Genomic DNA, 20,542 nt, shown 5'->3' on the forward strand with positions numbered 1-20,542 from the left:
CAGGGCACAGGAGAATCGCCGCTGCACATGGAGGGGAGGTCAGAATCGTGGGATATGGAGGGGATGTGAGGGAAGGGAAGAATCGCTGGACATGGAGGGGAGGCCAGAATCACAGGACATAGAGAGGACGGCAGGGCACAGGAGAATCGCCTATGCACATGGAGGGGAGGTCAGAATCGTGGGATATGGAGGGGATGTGAGGGAAGGGAAGAATCGCTGGAGATGGAGGGGAGGCCAGAATCACGGGACATAGAGAGGACGGCAGGGCACAGGAGAATCGCCGCTGCACATGGAGGGGAGGTCAGAATCGTGGGATATGGAGGGGATGTGAGGGAAGGGAAGAATCGCTGGACATGGAGGGGAGGCCAGAATCACGGGACATAGAGAGGACGGCAGGGCACAGGAGAATCGCCGCTGCACATGGAGGGGAGGTCAGAATCGTGGGATGTGGAGGGGATGTGAGGGAAGGGAAGAATCGCTGGAGATGGAGGGGAGGCCAGAATCACGGGACATAGAGAGGACGGCAGGGCACAGGAGAATCGCCGCTGCACATGGAGGGGAGGTCAGAATCATGGGATATGGAGGGGATGTGAGGGAAGGGAAGAATCGCTGGACATGGAGGGGAGGCCAGAATCACGAGACATAGAGAGGACGGCAGGGCACAGGAGAATCGCCGCTGCACATGGAGGGGAGGTCAGAATCGTGGGATATGGAGGGGATGTGAGGGAAGGGAAGAATCGCTGGACATGGAGGGGAGGCCAGAATCACAGGACATAGAGAGGACTGCAGGGCACAGGAGAATCGCCTATGCACATGGAGGGGAGGTCAGAATCATGGGATATGGAGGGGATGTGAGGGAAGGGAAGAATCGCTGGAGATGGAGGGGAGGCCAGAATCACGGGACATAGAGAGGACGGCAGGGCACAGGAGAATCGCCGCTGCACATGGAGGGGAGGTCAGAATCGTGGGATATGGAGGGGATGTGAGGGAAGGGAAGAATCGCTGGACATGGAGGGGAGGCCAGAATCATGGGACATAGAGAGGACGGCAGGGCACAGGAGAATCGCCGCTGCACATGGAGGGGAGGTCAGAATCGTGGGATGTGGAGGGGATGTGAGGGAAGGGAAGAATCGCTGGAGATGGAGGGGAGGCCAGAATCACGGGACATAGAGAGGACGGCAGGGCACAGGAGAATCGCCGCTGCACATGGAGGGGAGGTCAGAATCGTGGGATATGGAGGGGATGTGAGGGAAGGGAAGAATCGCTGGACATGGAGGGGAGGGCAGGGGAGAGAGGAGAAATCACTTCAATGAGATCCTTAAAAACATAATCACCATTACAAGATAGCCTTCCTAGCACCCGTTTCATTTTTTTTGAGACATGGGCCTTTTTTTACTAGTCTGCTAATACATCAACCTAAGCATTTATTGTACTTCTGTATTTTGTGCTAGACTTCTACAAATCTAAATTTTGTAACTGCCTTTTTAGCAATATGTAAGCCACATTGAATCTGCCATACGGTGGGAAAATGTGGGATACAAATGCAATAAAGTAATACATTTATTTATTTATTTATTTGTTGCATTTGTATCCCACATTTTCCCACCTATGTGCAGGCTCAATGTGGCTTACGTTGTACCGTAGAGGCGTTCGCCATTTCCGGTAGAGAAACAAATACAGAGAGTTGTTGTGGACGATATAAGGTTGGTGTGTTATAGACACATTGGGGAATCGTAGCGAGGAAGAGTTGTGTAGAGTCTATTGCGAGCTTTGGTTTCGTTGTGTTGCAAGGTTTAGGCACTTAGGTTGGGTCGATTACTAAGGCGCACTCACGTTTTTAGCGTGCACTAAAAATAGGCATGTGCTAAAAGTTAGAGACGCCCATGCATTCCTATGGGCGTCTCTAACGTTTAGTGCGCGCCTAATTTTAACGCGTGCCAAAAACGTGAGCGCGCCTTAATAAAAGACCCCCTGTTTGTTAGCTCCGATACTTAAATCATTGCGACCCATTAACTAATTATTTTGGGTGGCAATCTGGGATCTGCGCCCAGTTTTGGGTACCCAAATTTGAGCGGCCTTTATTTAACCCGAGGTTATGCTCCTCTGGACAGGGACATATATACTCCAAAAGATATCAGCACTATACAACACAGTTTATGTCCGTCCGCACTGTACAGATCTTAAGTATTATTATTATGGGCCAGGACCAGAATCTTATTTTCAATCAGTTTCAGTCTCAGTTAATGCTGTTTATCAGGGCTGCTGAGAGTCTGGGCCGGGCCCCCCTGAATCCAAATCATAGCACCTCACCTCAACCTTGCTCCATGTGAAAGAAGCGCAACAGCGGCAGTCTGCAGATCGCCTCCCTGCGGGGCTTCCCTCCCTGTGTCCCGCCCTCACACAAGTTATGTCAGACAAGGGTGGGACACAGGGAGGGAAGGCCCGAAGGGAGGAGATGTGCAGACTGCCGCTGCTGCGCTTCTTTCACACGGAGCGAGGTCAAGGTGAGGCTCTATGATTTGAATTCAGGGAGGCCAGGCCCGGTGGTGGATGGAGGGGGGCGGGTGGAGGGGACTGCGGCGCCGGGCCCCCCTTGGAGGCCCGGGCCCAGGGAATTTGTCCCCCCTGCCCCCCCTCTCGACGGCCCTGCTGTTTATACCATTACAACATCTCGTCTCTGTTGCATAACTAGACAAACACATTACCGACAGTCCCACATTACAGACTGTCAACATATAATAATACTACTATGTTGACGCTTCATGGCGCAATTACTTTGACGGCAACCTTCCAAAGGTGCCTTGTCCTTTGTGTATATAAAGAGCTTTTCCAAGACTCCTTGTTTTCATTACCATACTACATTCTAACAGACTCCTGACGTAGGCGACAATGCCAAAACACGGCACCGTGTCGAGCCTCAGAAGTGTACTGACTACAGTAAAACATAAAGTAATACATATGGGGATTCCAGTATATCTAAGCCATGGCGAAAGTGGCCTGCGGCAGTGCGAGTGCGTCTTTTGGGCCCGCACCGGGCCCGTTCTTGCCGTGTACTAGAAATAGGGTCTTTTATAAGGGGTCGAAAAATGGACCTGCGGCAAAATACAAACCAGCATACGTCCATTTTTGGCCTGAGGCCTTACCGCCACCCATTGACTTAGCGGTAAGGTCTCATGCGCTACCCGGGCGCTCACCGCCATTTACCACCAAGTAAGCGCCATGCGGCAGAATATAGAAAATGTTTTCCACTGCTTGTTTTAAGCAGTTGCCAAATTCAGAATTACCGGCCGGGGCACATGGTAGCCAGCTGGTAAATGCTGATTTGGTGCCCACTGGACGCTCTGATGTGCCTTTGTAAAAGGGCCCTTAATTTACTTATACCTCTTAATTCTTCTCACCCAATGCATTACCAACATATTTATTTATTTGTAACATTTGTATCCCGCATTTCCACACATATTAGCAGGCTCAATGTGGCTTACAAAATACCGTAATGGTGGACGCCAAATACGGTAGGTATTAAACAAATACAATTAGAAAAAGGGTCAGGTAAGGTAGGGGTAAATGGGTACAATAAGGGACAAGGAAATAAGAAGTAAAATGTCCATTGCAATGTATGTATAGATGTATTGTAGAGTTGAGGCATTTAAGTAGAATCAATAGGGTAGGCCTTGCAAAACAGATAGGTCTTTAAAGTTCGCTTAAGGTTTTGATGGTCGTGCGTCATTTTCACACTTTGGTAATGCATTCCACATTTGCGTACTTAAGTAAAAAAAATTGGATGCATAGGTTGATTTGTATCTGAGTCCAATGCAGCTTGGATAGTGAAGGTTCAGATAAGTACGTGATGAACTGAGTCTGTTTCTGGCTGGAAGATTAACCAACTATCACTTCCACCCCCCCCCCCCCCCTCTAGTTATTGCTGAGACACACCAAGACACTCCTTCTTTTCATTCTACAGCCTTCTATGCTGGAACTCACTCCCTCATCTAGCTCATTTTAAAGTGGTTTTTAAACCATATCTATTCACCTTAACTACGAGGGACTGCTGGGGAGGGGGGGGGGGGGGGGGGGGTTGAAGAAGAGAAGATAACTCTTTAAAGCTTGTTGAAGACTCATTAAGTTAGTCCAATAAAAAGCTGTCACCTACAACTTGTTGCACATTGCTTTGGGTGAATGTCTTCAAAAGGGGTGGTAAATAAATCCAAATAAATAAATGTAATTGCCGACCCTTATATCCCCATATCCAAGTGGGCAATCGCAATTCTCTCCTCCAGGTGAGTGGGAAAACCCTGAACTGCATTCAGACATGGATGTAGTAAGTGGAGAAGAGGGGCTGCCTGGTTATAACAGCATTGCAGAAAGAACCACTGGGCAGCTAAACTTTGAATGGACTGTTCGATTTTATTCATCTCTGATATGGACATTCCTATTGTAAAAGCATTTAAGGAGAATTAAAGTCTTGTTCCACAGATGCACTCTTTTCCCTGCACAATGTTAGAAAAACCCTTTTTCTGTGTGTAAAACAGGTTTTGCCTGGGAAAATGTTTTATACGGCGATTCCCTATATGGATCAGAAAAGGTAACGGAATCTAAGCCTCTTAACTTGAAACTTGATGTCGTTACTGCAGTGTTATCTTGTTAGCATCCTCTATGCCTGCCTGGATGCTCATGTGTTATTTGTAAAAGGTTTGTGCCTCTGCAACTGCTGTACGCATTTAGAGCCACTGAAAGATGCACAAATTCCCGAATGTTGCTGTTTCGGAATCGGACTCACCTGCGAGTAGGTACGGCCCTCGAATCTCCAAGTGGAAGCTGAACTCATATTCTGTGGCATTCACAGCCTCTGTCTCAAGGAGGGTTGCCAAGCACAGTCGGTTAGTCTGATCTGAAACTCCAGTGCCACACTGATGCCTTTCTTTCCTGTGCAAACAATTAAAATATAGTTCAGCCCGCAAATAGACAATCTGGGCTGCTAGGTTTGACAGAAATCTATTGTTCTTCATTGTAGTAACTGAAACTCTTCCCCTGGTTCCTTTCTGATGCCATTGAGGCTGAGGAATGGGGGAAACCATTATGTCAGGGACAGGTGCCAGTTAAGGTGGCAAGTAGAGAATGACACGGGGACAAAATTTGTCCCTGTCCTCGCCCCGTCCCCGTGGCTTCGGTCTGCATCCCCACCCCATCCCCGCAGGCCCTGTCTCCATCTCTGCCCCATCCCCGCAGATTCTGTCCCCCTCCCTCCCCATCCCCATGGGCTCTATCCTCATCTGCAGAAGCCTCGAACAATTATGATTTTGTATTTAAATCTTTTTATTAAAGGTATTAATCTGCAAACGAACCTTTTCCGGAGATGCGAAGGCGGTAGAAAGAGAGGGCATGAAATGAGATTGAAGGGGGGCAGACTCAAGAAAAATGTCAGGAAGTATTTTTTCACGGAGAGAGTAGTGGATGCTTGGAATACCCTCCCGCGGGAGGTGGTGGAAACGAAAACAGTAACGGAATTCAAACGTGTGGGATAAACATAAAGGAATCCTGTTCACAAGGAATGTATTTGTCACTAATCCGAAATTGTAAATAATCTTTAGCAATCACCAATACACCACCTCTTACGTAGATTGTGAATGAGAAAAAGCAGTATAAGCCGGTGGAGTTAATTGGAAAATAACTGCCAAATCAAAATTCTATCAACCAGCTTTCAGTGATACTTAAAATAACAATTGAAAGATCTAATAATAAATCATATAATCTCTGAATCTTGTTAATGTTAATTAGTACAATTGCAATAATATTTTAAAATATTAGTAGGCAAAGAGGTGATTAGCAACTGTATAATCCATTCTTTAACTAGATTTTTATATCAACAACCAATCAATGCTTCAACCAACCAATCACAAAATCAAATAATGTTCATTCATCCAATCCTTCGACCAGTCAGTTGGCTGTCAACCAGACATATCTAAAGATAATTGAATCAGTCAATCAAGCTACCAGTAACTCCAACAAAAATCCACCTGTCAATCAATCTTTTAATCAGTGAACAGGCCAGTCAGGCGAAGAGTCATTGAGGAGACTCAACAAATCAATCTGGTTAGAATACTGTCTCCTACTGTCTGTTTTCTTTCCCAGACTCTGAAGCTTTATAACATTATGATGACTCTAAAAGGGATAGTTATAATTTAGAAAAGGACTACATTTTTGAACTATGGGTGAATGGATTTTGGGAAATAACTGACTGTGAGGAGGACAAGGTTGTTATTTACAAATCTTTTTGGGAATGCAGGAATCTCTTTTTGGCGGTCCTTTTTCACCTCCACTACTGCATTTGGGAGCTTCTGGTACAATCTCTACAGACTAAAACATTTTTATAAAAGGACAATCTGGGTTATTTCCAACATAGAGGAAAACTAGATTGATCCCTGAGGCAGGCTGTTTTGTGCACCAAAGCATGGCCCGTGTCGGATCCATTTCATTAAAGATTGTACCATTGTTCCAGTTCCGGAGGTCGTTTGTGTTTGGTTTGCTGCAGGAATCTCTATGACCACTCCCCTAGTGCATTGTGACTGCGATAGAATACAGTGGGCATGTCAGGAGAGCAGTGTGGAATTTAGGAATATTTCTGGGGAATCACTGCCTCTCCATACTCCATCTTGGACAACACTTCTCAACCAAGTACTGATAGGAAGGTGATGATGGTTGGAAATTCAGAGGGCAGGAATGCATCCCACTAATTAGACTAGAACACTGGTTAAATATCCAGCCAGGTTCAATCAGAATTTTTGGAATGTGAAGGACATATGAAGGGTATATGAGGCTGCTGCATCACCAATTAAAAAAAAAATACTAAAACCGAGAGAAATTATAAAATGTGATTCTTACAATCGGAGCTGGTTTGTTGGAAAGAGAGAGTTCTCTGGTATGCAGTGATGGACTCTGGGAACACATACGGCAGGGAGAATGACCCTCACTGCACCACTGGGCAAGGTCTGCAGTTCAGAGGAGGTGCTGATCAAGATGGATACATTTTCCAGAGGAGGGATGGCACCCAGGTTGGCCACAAAAATAATTCTTTCCAAATCTTCATCCAAAACAATTCTTCCTGAGTTAGGAAAAAAAACATCACAGATGAGAGGGGTAAAGTGGTTGGAAGAGAATAAGTCCTACAAAAGAAAATCCCATGCTCACCCTAAGAAAATCAACCACCTTGGACTATGTTTTCATTTTATGACAAAATATTCTCCTTTATTAGAAGTGTCATTTTTATTGGTCACATTGCTCTAACTTATCCTATTCCTCACATCCCAGAAATCAGAGTATTGTTAAAAGATGTGGCAGGACATTGGCAACAAGGGGATAGAAGTTGGGAGTATATGGAATGAGGGTAGAAGGTAGACGTACATGGCCATGAGGACAGAAGCTAGAAGGTGGCATGCAGCATGAGGGTGGAAGTTGCTCTGACACAAGTCATCCTTCCAAGAATGGGAAGATGTCTTTGAAGATTATATAAAGAAAGAAGTAATGTGACAAAGGTTCAACTTCTACTATCAGTATGAGGGCTCATAATTTTACTGTATTTACACTGGATGCAGAGCATGGAAATGATCTTAGGGTGCATCTAACTTCATATCCCTGGTTTTAAAAAAACAGGGAACTAGATTTTCAGCATCAGTGGTAGCCATAGGTGCTTTATTATTATCATCATTAATTTGTTTTGTATATTTAGCCGCATTATGGGGGCAATTTTATTACTGGGTGTTTCCTGTTAAGTGTCTCAAGGGCATGTGGTAGGAGGCTATTCAATAAAGGAACCTAGACACCAAAGTTCTGTTTTAGAATACTAACATAACCCGGTATCACCATGCCTAACATTAAGGCACACATATTTATACCACCCACAGTGCTGGTATAAGTGCAAGTTCCTGAATGTGGCAGGTATTCACATCTTACAGTATTACAGTAAGTGGTATCTCTGTCTATGTCCCTCAGTGCTGATATTGTGATGTCATAATGCCTTATTCCACTAATGTCTAACAGCCAACCTCATCAGTGATGTCACAGTGGCTTCATTGCCCTATACTTGGCTCACTTTTATTACATATAGCAGTTTGTATGACCCGCTTTGCAAATACATTGCATTTACACACGTTATGTGTGCACATACATGCTTGTATGCCATTATTCTAAGTGTTTACAAGTGTAATATGTGCGGAAATGAGGACACCTGGGTTATAGAATTGCCTTTTATATGTATAATTGCCAGTGTCCCTATTGACTGCCCTTAACTTCTCCTCTCCAAATACACATACCTTTTATGTATGCAACCTATAACAGTGCATTTTCCACATAGTCACGTTTAACTGCTGAAAATTTTCAAAAGGCAAAGACTTATGCCTTTGTCATTGGCAATGACCACATGATTCTTTTGAATATTGGGTCCACATTGTATAAGGCTTCCTCAGCAGCACAATCCTGCATGAGCCTACTCCAGTCAGATCTTAGAAGCTAGGCAGGAATGAGGCCTGGCTAGTCCATGGGCGGAAGACCACCTAGGAAGACCAGCTGCTGCGCTAGCAAACCACTGCCAGCAGGTGTCACAGTCATGCGATGGGACATGTTCACCAACATCAGACCCAACAAGGCATGCAACACCACCGTGGAAGAGGTCCAGTGCTCCGACATTTGAGGGAACAAAACAGGATATGAGAGCGTTTGGCTGAAGGCACCCAGATTACAAGAAATAAAGCCTGGCTGACAGCAAATTGTTAAACCAGAAAAAGTTAAGATCATGCTTCTTTTTTCCCTTCTCTTCCTTGCTTTTCTGTCATATTGTATCAGACGTACATGTATGCAATGTATAAAAAGATAAGGTACGTGTTTGCGAAGGGATCTCACTTGTGCTTAACAATAAGATGGGGCTCTACCCTTCCACCTTCCATCTCTACACATGCTGCCGCAGCAGACCTGACAAATCTGCTGAATTCTTATAAGATGAGAAATAATTTTCTAATTAGAAATGCATGAAAATGAAAACTAGCAACCTGAGAGCCACTGAGGAACTTAATTAACAGAAAAATGCACATCATAATGCAGTACGGAAAACATCTGGCAATGCAGAGACACCCTGTGACTTTTAAAGCTGTTTTGTGTATGTCTTATTTTCGGTTCTGTTTCAGTCTCATATTCATGATAGTAGAGACTTCAGTTCACATGTTGCAGGGTCCTGTACTATTCTTTGGCTTTGGTCTTAGGGTGCCTTTTCTCAGATGAGCTCTATTCTGGAACGCAGATATTTAGGGAGGAAGATATCAATGTGGGCTACTATTACGACATGTTATTTTACCACTAACTCATGCTATTTTAACACAGATCCCATTGTATGCAGTAAGACCTAGTCACTAATAATGGAGGTTAAACTAATTAAAATCACTGCTACATGTAATAAAAATGAGCCAAGTCTAGGGCAATCAAGCCATTGTGACATCACTGATGAGGTTGGCTCAGACATTGATGGAATGAGGCATTATGACATCACAATCTCAGCTCTGGTTAAATCACTGCTATATGTAATAAAAGTGAGCCAAGTATAGGACAGTCAAGCCATTGTGACATCACTGATGAGGTTGGCTCAGGCATTGGTGGAATGAGGCATTATGACATCACAATCTCAGCTCTGGTTAAATCACTGCTATATATAATAAAAGTGAGCCAGGTCTAGGGCAATCAAGCCATTGTGACATCACTGATGAGGTTGGCTCTTAGGCATTGGTGGAATGAGGTATTATGACATCATAATCTCAGCTCTGGTTACCAGACAAACTCTTCACGCTAAAGGGGGAAATTATCGATATGGGCTACTGTTAAGATATGTTATTGTACCACTAACTCATGCTATTTTAGCAAAAGTCCCATTTTATGCAATGAGACCTGGTTGTTTGCTGTAACGGATTAGACAAGTGTTACATATTTCGTTCTTTGCTTGCCTAGCACTTTATGTTAGTTACATTTCAAATGTTTATTCTTCGTGTATTGTGCTATGCTGTTTTTGCTTTGCTATGTCTCAACAAAGCTTAATACAGATTTCTATAAATTAAAAAATAATAACATGTCTTAATGGTAACCCACATTGATAACTCCCCCCCCCCCCTCTTTTTTTTTAAGGAAAAAGAAATGTCTCTAGAAATTGAAATGGCTACTATATGTAATAAAAGTGAGCCACGTATAGATCAATGAAGCCACTGTGACATCACTGATGAGGTTGGCTCTTAGGCATTGGTGGAATGAGGCATTATGACATCTAGAGGCCGACCGAATTTCAGTTTCGGTTTCATTATTCGGCACCGAAACTGGACTGAAATATGGGTTCAGGTTTCAGCCGAAAATGCACAGGCATTTTAAGCTAAAACCCCAAACTCACTTTTCCTCCCCTCTCGATCACTCCTCCCTCCCCACTATCACTTCCGCTCCCCCCATCCACTTGCAGAGAGAAGGCCTGGTGGTCTAGTGTCATTATTGGGGGCGGGAACAAGCTCCATTTGTTCCTGCACTGTTCCACTGTTCCATCACAATGGCTGCTAAGACTTCCCACAGCAACCTTAACAGACCGCTGCAGGACGTCCCAGAAAGCCATTTTGCGACTGGAACCAGCACGGACAGGAGTGAGTCTCCTACCCATGCTGGTTCCACTCACAAAATGGGTCTTTCCGTAGCAGGAGGCAGGCCCACAGGTAGGATAGGGGAAGAAATTGCAGGGGAGGGGGAGAACAGAGGGGGGGCTGCTCCCGGGGGTCAGTTCAGGAGGGGGACCATTTGGATCAGGTGTGGAGGGAGGGAGTTTTTTTATGGTTTTGGTTTCTGCCAAAACCGAGCAGTCAATTTCAGTCACAGATTCGGTTTCAGCAGGATGACATCACAATATCAGCTCTAGTTACCAGTGTTTGTGTGTGTGTGGGGGGGGGGGGGGGGGAGTTATCAATTTTTGGGCTGCTAAGATGTGTTATATTATCACTAACTCGTGCTATTTTACCTCAGATCCCATTATATGCAATGAGACCTAGTTACTAATAACTGAGGTTAACAGTAAAATAACATGTCTTAACAGTAGCCCACATTGATAACTTTCCCACTTAGTGTCCTTACCTCATGCATCCCCCCTAATATTATTAATTTTTTTAGCCAGGAAAACTGGTTTGACTTCTTTTGAGTGGTAACATTAACTAACTACGTGAGCTGTGATTCTACAGCAGCAGTCTGCAGTAGATGATAGACTGTTGGCCCAGCACTGTAAAACTGTTTTCTTGTGTACAAAGAAATGTTGCTGGAATTTGCATACCAATACAGAAAAAAAATAACCAAAGTTCATTATTTCCTAGGATAATTCTAGTATTAATAAAATGATTATTCGATTTGGAATTCATCTTCATACAGGTATGACTCGTAACTTTCCCTTTCTTCATGTTGCTTAATTCTCTTCTTTCTTTAGAAAAGAAATACGGTCTACAAAACCTATGGATTAGCCTAAAAGGAGGACAAGATGTACAGAAAGGACCTTAACCTCCATCATTCCCTAGGTTAGTATGGTCATGATCTGATGATATAGGTGAAGGAGAGAACAATGATGTCGGTGGTGAACCCTGTAATCTTCCTACAGTCAAGCCTGCATGAGCAAGTTCCATGGATCAGCCTAGAAGGACAATATATGGAAAGGGACATAGACCTCCATCATTCTCTAGGTTAGTATGGTCATGATCTGATGATATAGTTGAAGGAGAGAACAATGATGTCGGTGTTGAACCATGTAATCTTCCTACAACCAAGGCTGTGTGAGCAAGTTCCATGGATCATCCTAGAAGGACAATATATAGAAAGGACATAGATATCCATCATTCCCTAGGTTAGTATGGTCATGATCTGATGATATAGGTGAAGGAGAGAACAATGATGTCGGTGTTGAACCCTGTAATCTTCCTACAACCAAGGCTGCATGAGCAAGTTCCATGGATCATCCTAGAAGGACAATATATGGAAAGGACATAGACATCCATTATTCTCTAGGTTAGCATGGTCATGATCTGATGATATAGTTGGAGAGAACAATGATGTCGGTGTTGAACCCTGTAATCTTCCTACAACCAAGGCTGCATGAGCAAGTTCCATGGATCAGCCTAGAAGGACAATATATGGAAAGGGACATAGACATCCATCATTCTCTAGGTTAGTATGGTTATGATCTGATGATATAGTTGAAGGAGAGAACAATGATGTCGGTGTTGAACCCTGTAATCTTCCTACAGTCAAGCCTGCATGAGCAAGTTCCATGGATCAGCCTAGAAGGACAATATATGGAAAGGACATAGACATCCATCATTCTCTAGGTTAGTATGGTCATGATCTGATGATATAGGTGAAGGAGAGAACAATGATGTCGGTGTTGAACCCTGTAATCTTCCTACAACCAAGGCTGTGTGAGCAAGTTCCATGGATCATCCTAGAAGGACAATATATAGAAAGGACATAGATATCCATCATTCCCTAGGTTAGTATGGTCATGATCTGATGATATAGGTGAAGGAGAGAACAATGATGTCGGTGTTGAACCCTGTAATCTTCCTACAACCAAGGCTGCATGAGCAAGTTCCATGGATCATCCTAGAAGGACAATATATAGAAAGGTCATAGAACTCCATCATTCCCTGTGTTAGGATGGTGATGATCTGATGGTGGAGGTGGAGGAGAGAACAATTATATTTGTCTAGAATCTGTAACCTTCCCAGAACTGTGGCTGCATTTACAGGCTTGGTGGTGTGTTTGGCAGGGAGCTGGCTGAAGCTGCTCGATAGCTGCTATATTTGAAAAATAGTTACACTCCTTTAAGAGGATTTCTTCTATTTACCCAGCCCAAACATGAAAATGTCTCCATTTCAGGTAGCGTATTTACAAGGTGGAATAACCAAACCACAAAAAAGGGGAAAAGGAGAAGGTTCTGACAGGTTCAAACTTAAGCAACACTGATCCTTTGAAGCTATAGGGATGAGCTATCGTTTGTAATAACATGTGAAATGTCAACAATACATCCCATGTCATTAACAAATGAAAACAAGCAGAAAAAGACAAGATATCTTGTGCTTTTCGTTTGGCAGTAACAGTCTGCACTCTTTGCAATGAGAGTACACTGATCAAGATTGCTCCCATAATGATAAAATGGACAAAAAAATCCCCCAAATAAAATAAAATGAACACTACTGGAAACGACAGGGGAAATGACCCAAAATGAAACTTTTCTAGCTGTCCATCTCTTCTAGGCTGTATAAGAAGCCCTGGGGAGAAACATCCTCTCATGTTGATTATCTTACAAACTTCAGCCTAAAACGATGCCGTAGGGTATTGTGACCCATAAAACGAAGCATGGAAAGCAAAGATTTACTGAATGCCCTAGGGACTGAAGGGAATCCAAATTCTCTTCAAAACTTGTAATACATGAACCCTAGAGGATCCAAAGTACACACAAAACCATTCTTTATCTACAGTATATTGGCTTTCTTTTTTTTTTCCATCTTGTTAAGCTGGATCCAATCATGTCATCTCACAGATCACAGTAATTCACGGTTTGTGAAAGGTCATAGCATGTTCGGAATCTGAATTCAAACTGGTCCAGACTCAACCAGATACCCTTAAATCCTCAACACTGCCCACCTTTCCCACCAGTACCCCAGCAACCTCTACTTCTCTTTGCCCTCCAGTTCCTCTCCAATGACAAAATGGATCCAGAGCAATGGAGTTACCGTTTCCATCCTGAAATCGACCATTGGAAAGGCCACAGCAGTCATAGTAGCAGTCATCTATTTTCGCCTTGTCCTTTATCTGCACGGTTACAATCCGCCTGCAAATCACAGCTTCAAACCCAACCACTGTCGTATACTCATTCAATGGGTAAACAAAAAGACCTAGGAAGAAAGAAACTTGTTAGATACTCAAAAGCAGAACCAATTACAGTTGGCACATCATCACCACAAAGGCACAAGACATTATTCTAATCTCCTGTGCAACATACAAGATGGCACATCAAAAATTATGGAAAGAGTAAGCTAGCTTTCTAGAACAGACAAAGCCAGAAGACAGTGACTAAGGGGAAAAGTTATCAAGCTGCACTAAGGTACTAACGTGTGTTATATGCATTTTATTTAGCGAAAAAGGTGCCGGTACTCAAATGCCAGGCCACCCTTCAGGGGTGAGGTGAACACTGAGGGACCCACTCCACAATAGCCAGGCCCCCTGCAACCAGTCACAGAATCTATGACAAGGCAGAATTGTTGTGTAGAGCCTGAGCTCTTTCATCAAAACTTGGGGATCATGGGTCAATTTTAGCAGCCAATGGAAAAGATGCCTGTACTCAATACCCCCAAGTACCCCCTCAAAAAAAGCCCTGGTTATATGTCTCTTAATGCATGTTAAAGGGCTCTAGCACTGGTTGTGCTGCACTAACCCATCATTAAATAAGTCACCCCATGTTATAGGAGTAATGAGATGTGAAAAATGCAAATGCATGTAAAGCAGCTCCTTACTATGTTAATACTATACCACAGTTTGCGATGTGCACCAAGGGCTAGATTCTATAAATGGCGTCGGAAAAAAATCGGCCCCAGAAAAAATGCTGAGCGTTATTCTATAAGCCACGCCTAAAGTATGTATATAGTATTTCTATATATAAATAGCAGATTTACATATGTAAATGCCCTATATATTTAAATAGTGATTTTTGAAACGTCACTACTCACAAGTGTAGATCCGTGGTGCAAATAGTTTTGAAGAGGGGTGTCATGGGTGTGGTTCGGGCAGGCTTTACATGAATGCATGTGTGCTATTGGCTACTCTGGACACAGGAAATTCTGTGGTCATGGGACGAACTTAAGCCAAAAAACAGAACACATTCCAGATGGAAGTGACACAGTGTCACAGTTCAAGAGGAAGGTGAGCCTTGGGTCATAGTCATGGACCGACTAGTGCAGGTGAGTCACTCGGGCTAGGCACAGCACATAATACTAGGCAAGGAGAACTCAGACTGGAAGCAGGCAGAGCAGGCAAGGCTTGGTTGGAGACAAGGCAAACAAAGCAGAAAGAGAAGACAGGGCTTAGCAAGGCTACACTGGAAACAAGATAGGCAAGGCAAGCAAGACAGGAAAAGAAAAGAAAACAAGGCTTAACAAGGCTAGACGAATCAAGGCTTGGCAAGAAGGACTGGAAACAAGGTAGATTTGGCTTGAGCTTGGCTGGGTCCAGACAGAGCAAGGCAGGACAGGGCAAGAATTGGATCCAGACAAGGCAAAATGGAAATGGTAATAGCAGATCAGTGATAGATATGCAAACTTTATTCATGCAAATTGCAATCTCCTTGCATCTCTATTGCATGAATAAAGTTTACATATCTATCACTGATCTGCTATTATCATTTCCATCTTGGAGCTTGCAGATTGATTGCCTTTCTGTTTTTTGGGTCCAGACAAGGCAAGGCAGGACAAGGCAGAACTTGAAACTGGAACAAGGAGCTAGAAGAAGACAGGACTTGGCAAGGCAGGAGACAAGGCAAGACTCAGCAAGGTAGGAGACAAGGCAGGACGAGACAAAGCAAGGCTCAGCAAGGCTGGAGACAAGGCAAGGCTGAAGACAAAGTGGGATTTGGCAAGGCTGGAGACAAGGCAGTTCTAGGCACAGGAACAAGGCAGGACTTGAAACTGGAACAAGATAGGACTTGGAACCAGTCAGGATTTGAAATTGAAACAAGGCAGGACTGGAAACTGGAACAAGGCAAGGCTTGAAACAGAAGACAATACGAGGCACACAAGGCTGGGAAGAAACCAGAAGACCCATTACAAAGGCACAGGAGCAGGGCCTGGGCTTCCTTAAATCCGCCCAGGCCTATGACATCACACCCAGCACACCCACACGGATTCCTGCCCCTAGCCCTATAAACTATGGACTGTGGTGAGCATGTGTGCCCTAGAAGGCCAGAACACAACTGCGGGAGGGAGGGAGGATGCCGTCACTTGGAGCACCGCGGAGCGGTAAGTCCATCGAAGAGTAAGAGCAGAAGTCATGGGCAGGGCTTTGACACACAGCAGGTATTTATTAAAAGATAATCTGACTGTTTCTAACAGTGGTCAGTCCAGGTTAAAAATACATGACAGAGCCCTAAAAAGTAAGAAGATTCCCTGCTACGTAATCCCAAGAGTAAGCAATGGCCTTCCCTAGGTCTAATTTAAAAATGGTTTATGGACCTTTCCTCTAGGAGTCTATCCAAACATTTTTTTAAAGCCATTTACATTAATTGCTTTTACTCCATGCGCTGGCAAAGAGTTCCAGAGCTTAACTATATGCTGAGTGAAACAATATTTTCTCCTATTTGTTTTTAATGTGCCACTATCAGGCTTATTTTCGAAAGAGAAGGGCGCCCATCTTGTGACACAAATCGGAAGATGGGCGTCCTTCTCACATGGTTGCCCAAATCGGCATAATCGAAAGCTGATTTTGGGCGTTCTCAACTGCTTTCCGTCGCGGGGACAACCAAAGTTCACGGGGGCGTGTCGGAAGCATAGTGAAGGCGGGACTGGGGTGTGCCTAACATATGGGCATCCTTGACCGATAATGGAAAAAAGAAGAGCATCCCTGACGAGCACTTAGGCAACTTTACTTGGTCCATTTTTTCTTATGACCAAGCCTCAAAAAGGTGCCCAAACTGACCAGATGACCACCGGAGGGAATCGGGGATGACCTCACCTTACTCCCCCAGTGGTCACTAACTTCCTCCCACCCTAAAAAAAAACTATAAAAATATTTTTTCCAGCCTCTATGCCAGCCATCATACCCAGCTCCATGACAGCACTATGCAGGTCCCTGGAGCAGTTTTAGTGGGTACTGCAGTGCACTTCAGGCAGGCGGACCCAGGGCCATCCCCCCCTACCTGTTACACTTGTGGTGGTAAATGTGAGCCCTTCAAAACCCACCAGAAACCCACTGTACCCACATGTAGGTGCCCCCCTTCATCCCTAAGGGCTATGGTAGTGGTTTACAGTTGTGGGGAGTGGGTTTTGGAGGGGGGGTTGGGGGGTTCAGCACACAAGGTAAGGGAGCTATGCACCTTGGAGCTTTTTCTGAAGTCCACTGCAGTGCCCCCTAGGGTGCCCGGGTGTCCTGGCATGTGAGGGGGACCAGTGCACTACGAATGCTGACGCCTCCCATGTCCAAATGGCTTGGATTTGGTCGTTTCTGAGATGGGTGTCCTCAGTTTCCATTATCGCCGAAAATTGGGGAGGACCATCTCTAAGGACGACTACCTCTAAGGTCAACCTAAATGTTGAGATTTGGGCGTCCCCGATCATATTATCGAAACGAAAAATGGACGCCTATCTTGTTTCGATAATACGGGTTTCCCTGCCCCTTCACGGGGATGTCCTGCGAGGATGTCCTTAGGAAAACTTGGGTGCCCCGTTTGATTATGCCCCTCCACGTAACTCCACATACTGCCCCTAGTCTTTGTACTTTTTGAAAGAAGAGTAACAAATCGATTCACATTTACCCATCATCACAAGACAAAGCACCATATAGCTTAGCATCACTGAGGACACTGTCACATATAACAGTATGGATTACCTTCGATGGGCTGAGATTCCGGGTTGCTGTAGGTCAGGGAAGTGGTCATCCCTAGAGCATAACCACTGACACAGGAGCTGATCTCCGCGCTGGTGAGAGGCAGGGGGGTGCCATTGCTTCGATTCAGAAGCCCCGGCATCCTGCGATTGATGCAGATGGCCTTCAGATCTGTAGGAGAAGAGGGTGAGCTTTTTTTAACTGACCTGGTTTGCTGTTCTTTGATTTCCCCTCCCCCCTCACAGTCCTTTTTTTTCAAGCCAATGTGGATCAGAATTTAGTTTTGCAGCCTCTAGCTCAGATGTGTATGAAAACAAGAAAGCAGGGTGAAGAAAATTCATTTCTAAAATGCACAAAAGCAATACTCATGAGCTTGTGCCCACCCTTCCCTGGGGCCCGCAAAGTGTGAATACATCCATGAAAACATCTGGGAATTCTACCTTTAATTAAAGTTTTAGTCTCCGTTCTGTTATTGCTTGTGTAGCTTATCTCCTTCCCTGCTAATCCTCTCTCAAAATCTCTGTGGGTGCAACTAGCAGCTACACACCGATAAGGAACCAGAAGGTAGCACCATACGTTTATTTATTGCATTTGTATCCCACATTTTCCCACCTATTTGCGGGCTCAGTGTGGCTTACAATACATTGTGAATGATCGAAATACAATGGTCACAGTACGATTATGGGGTACGTTGTGGAGAGTTATGGGAAGACAAAGTCAAAGTCAAGTATCTTCTGGGAATAGAACAATGGAATGTAGCAATGGGGAAATGATAGGGTGATAGAACAATAGCAGGAGAACATTAGGGTGTAACAATTTTATCTGTGGGTGGCGTTTTAAGTGTGGTGAAAGTACGGGGGAAGAGAACTCAGAAGAGAGTGTATTGGTGCTTTTCTATTAGCGTGTATGTGTTTCATGTGTTTTGGTCTTTGCAGGTTCATCCCCAGGGCCAAAATACTCCCCCCCCACCCCACCCCTGAGTCACTTTATTGAGCTCTGAGTGGTCAATGCTTACAATGAGATGCAGGGGATACTCAGTGAGCCTCAGGTGAGGAAGCAGCTCCACAATCTCACTTTCACTATAATTATATGCTACTAAACTCATCACAACGTCAATAAGCCAGAGAGGGAATTACAAGCACCAAATTTGCAAAGATCTGCCATCAACTCGAAGTGTAATCAAAAAAGAGAACTGTCACTCAGATTAATAACCTTTTCCATTTTCAAGAGATTTTATGTAACAATCCCGCCAACACAGAGGACTCATTTATTTGCTAGAGATTTAAAGCAATGATACATATTGTCTCCCACTTCACTAGACGGTGGATTGTGGGCAGAAGATGGTTTACAGCAAATATATGAAGAGTCTGCGAGAAAGAGATGGACATGGTTACTCATCTCATGAAGTGCCAATGGCATAAAATCGCTATACGGAAAGTCACAACAAAGTGGCACGTTTCTTTCCTCCACTGCAAACTTTGTAACTCTACAAAACGGCTATAGCTGAAAACCACTGGGATCATGACCCTCAGGGGTTCATTTACTAACAGATTTAGCAGGTGCTAAATGATAAGGTGCCCATAGTAATATAATGAGCTTCTTATCATTTAGCACACACTAATCATTACAGCACGTTAAATCCATTAGTCCACCTTAGTAAAAAGGACCTTTAAGAGAATTATGGAGAACAGGCTGTGATCACATGGGACAACCCCATCCCAACAGATAAAAAGCTCAATACAAGACAAATGAGCATACTAGAAAAACAACACCAAAATAATCCGCAAAGGGTCACAGTAAGAAACTCAAATATAACAAACTTATGGTGAAAAAAAGGGAAGAAAAAGCCTCAAAGTAGCTCAGAACCAAAAAAAAAAAAAAAGGTTAATAGAGCTATATCGATCTAAATAGATTCTCTACTTCATCATCGGCAAAAACCTTCCCAAAAATAAAGTGACTTCATTTGAAATTAAAGACGTCATCTTTTTGTTAAATAGGAGCCATCTTGGAAATACTCTGTAGACGTGCAAGGTTTTTGAGACCTTTTGAATGCAGCTTTATTAAGTATGTGTTTGTAAGTGGACCTTGGTTGTTTTATGCATTTTGGAATTCCTCTAATCATGTTTGTGTGTTTATTTTCAGAATCATTTTTGCCATCTGAGACCCTGAAGCAGTTTTAAGTACATAAGTAATGCCATACTGGGAAAAGACCAAAGCTCCATCGAGCCCAGCATCCTGTCCACGACAGCAGCCAATCCAGGTCAAGGGCACCTGGCAAGCTACCCAAACGTACAAACATTTTATACATGTTATTCCCGAAATTGTGGATTTTTCCCAAGTCCATTTACTACTACTACTACTTAACATTTCTAGAGCGTTACTAGGGTTACGCAGCGCTGTACAATTTAACAAAGAGAGACAGTCCCTGCTCATACAGCTTACAATCTAATAGACAAGTGAACGGTCGGTCCGATAGGGGCAGTCAAATTGGGGCAGTCTGGATTCACTGAACGGTAAGGGTTAGGTGCCGAACGCAGCATTGAAGAGGTGGGCTTTAAGCAAAGACTTGACATTTAGTAGCGGTTTATGGACTTGTCCTTTAGGAAACCGTCTAACCCCTTTTTAAACTATGCCAAGCTAACCGCCTTCACCACGTTCTCCGGCAATGAATTCCAGAGTTTAATTACGCGTTGGGTGAGGAAACATTTTCTCCAATTTGTTTTAAATTTACTTCACTATAGTTTCATCGCATGCCCCCTAGTCCTAGTATTTTTGGAAAGCGTGAACAGACGCTTCACATCCACCTGTTCCACTCCACTCATTATTTTATATACCTGTATCATGTCTCCCCTCTGCTGTCTCTTCTCCAAGCGAAAAGCCATCGTTGGCCAGGGGGTAAGTTTGC

The 20,542-nt window shown here is 44.0% G+C and overlaps 1 protein-coding gene across 1 annotated transcript in view; it reads right to left on the reverse strand.

The window, feature by feature from the left end:
- VWA5B1 (von Willebrand factor A domain containing 5B1) overlaps nt 1-17,779 on the reverse strand; it is a 126,638-nt gene extending 108,859 nt beyond the window's left edge. The window contains exons 1-4 of the mRNA XM_030222168.1: nt 17,641-17,779; nt 13,779-13,940; nt 6,880-7,099; nt 4,778-4,923 (exon numbers count right to left, since the gene is read on the reverse strand). Of these exons, the coding sequence (XP_030078028.1) occupies nt 4,778-4,923; nt 6,880-7,099; nt 13,779-13,940; nt 17,641-17,779 (667 nt within the window). The remainder of the gene's footprint in view (nt 1-4,777; nt 4,924-6,879; nt 7,100-13,778; nt 13,941-17,640) is intronic.
- Nucleotides 17,780-20,542: the final 2,763 nt, after the last annotated feature.

This window comes from Microcaecilia unicolor, chromosome 13 (genome assembly GCF_901765095.1).
Source record: "Microcaecilia unicolor chromosome 13, aMicUni1.1, whole genome shotgun sequence".
NCBI lineage: Eukaryota > Metazoa > Chordata > Amphibia > Gymnophiona > Siphonopidae > Microcaecilia > Microcaecilia unicolor.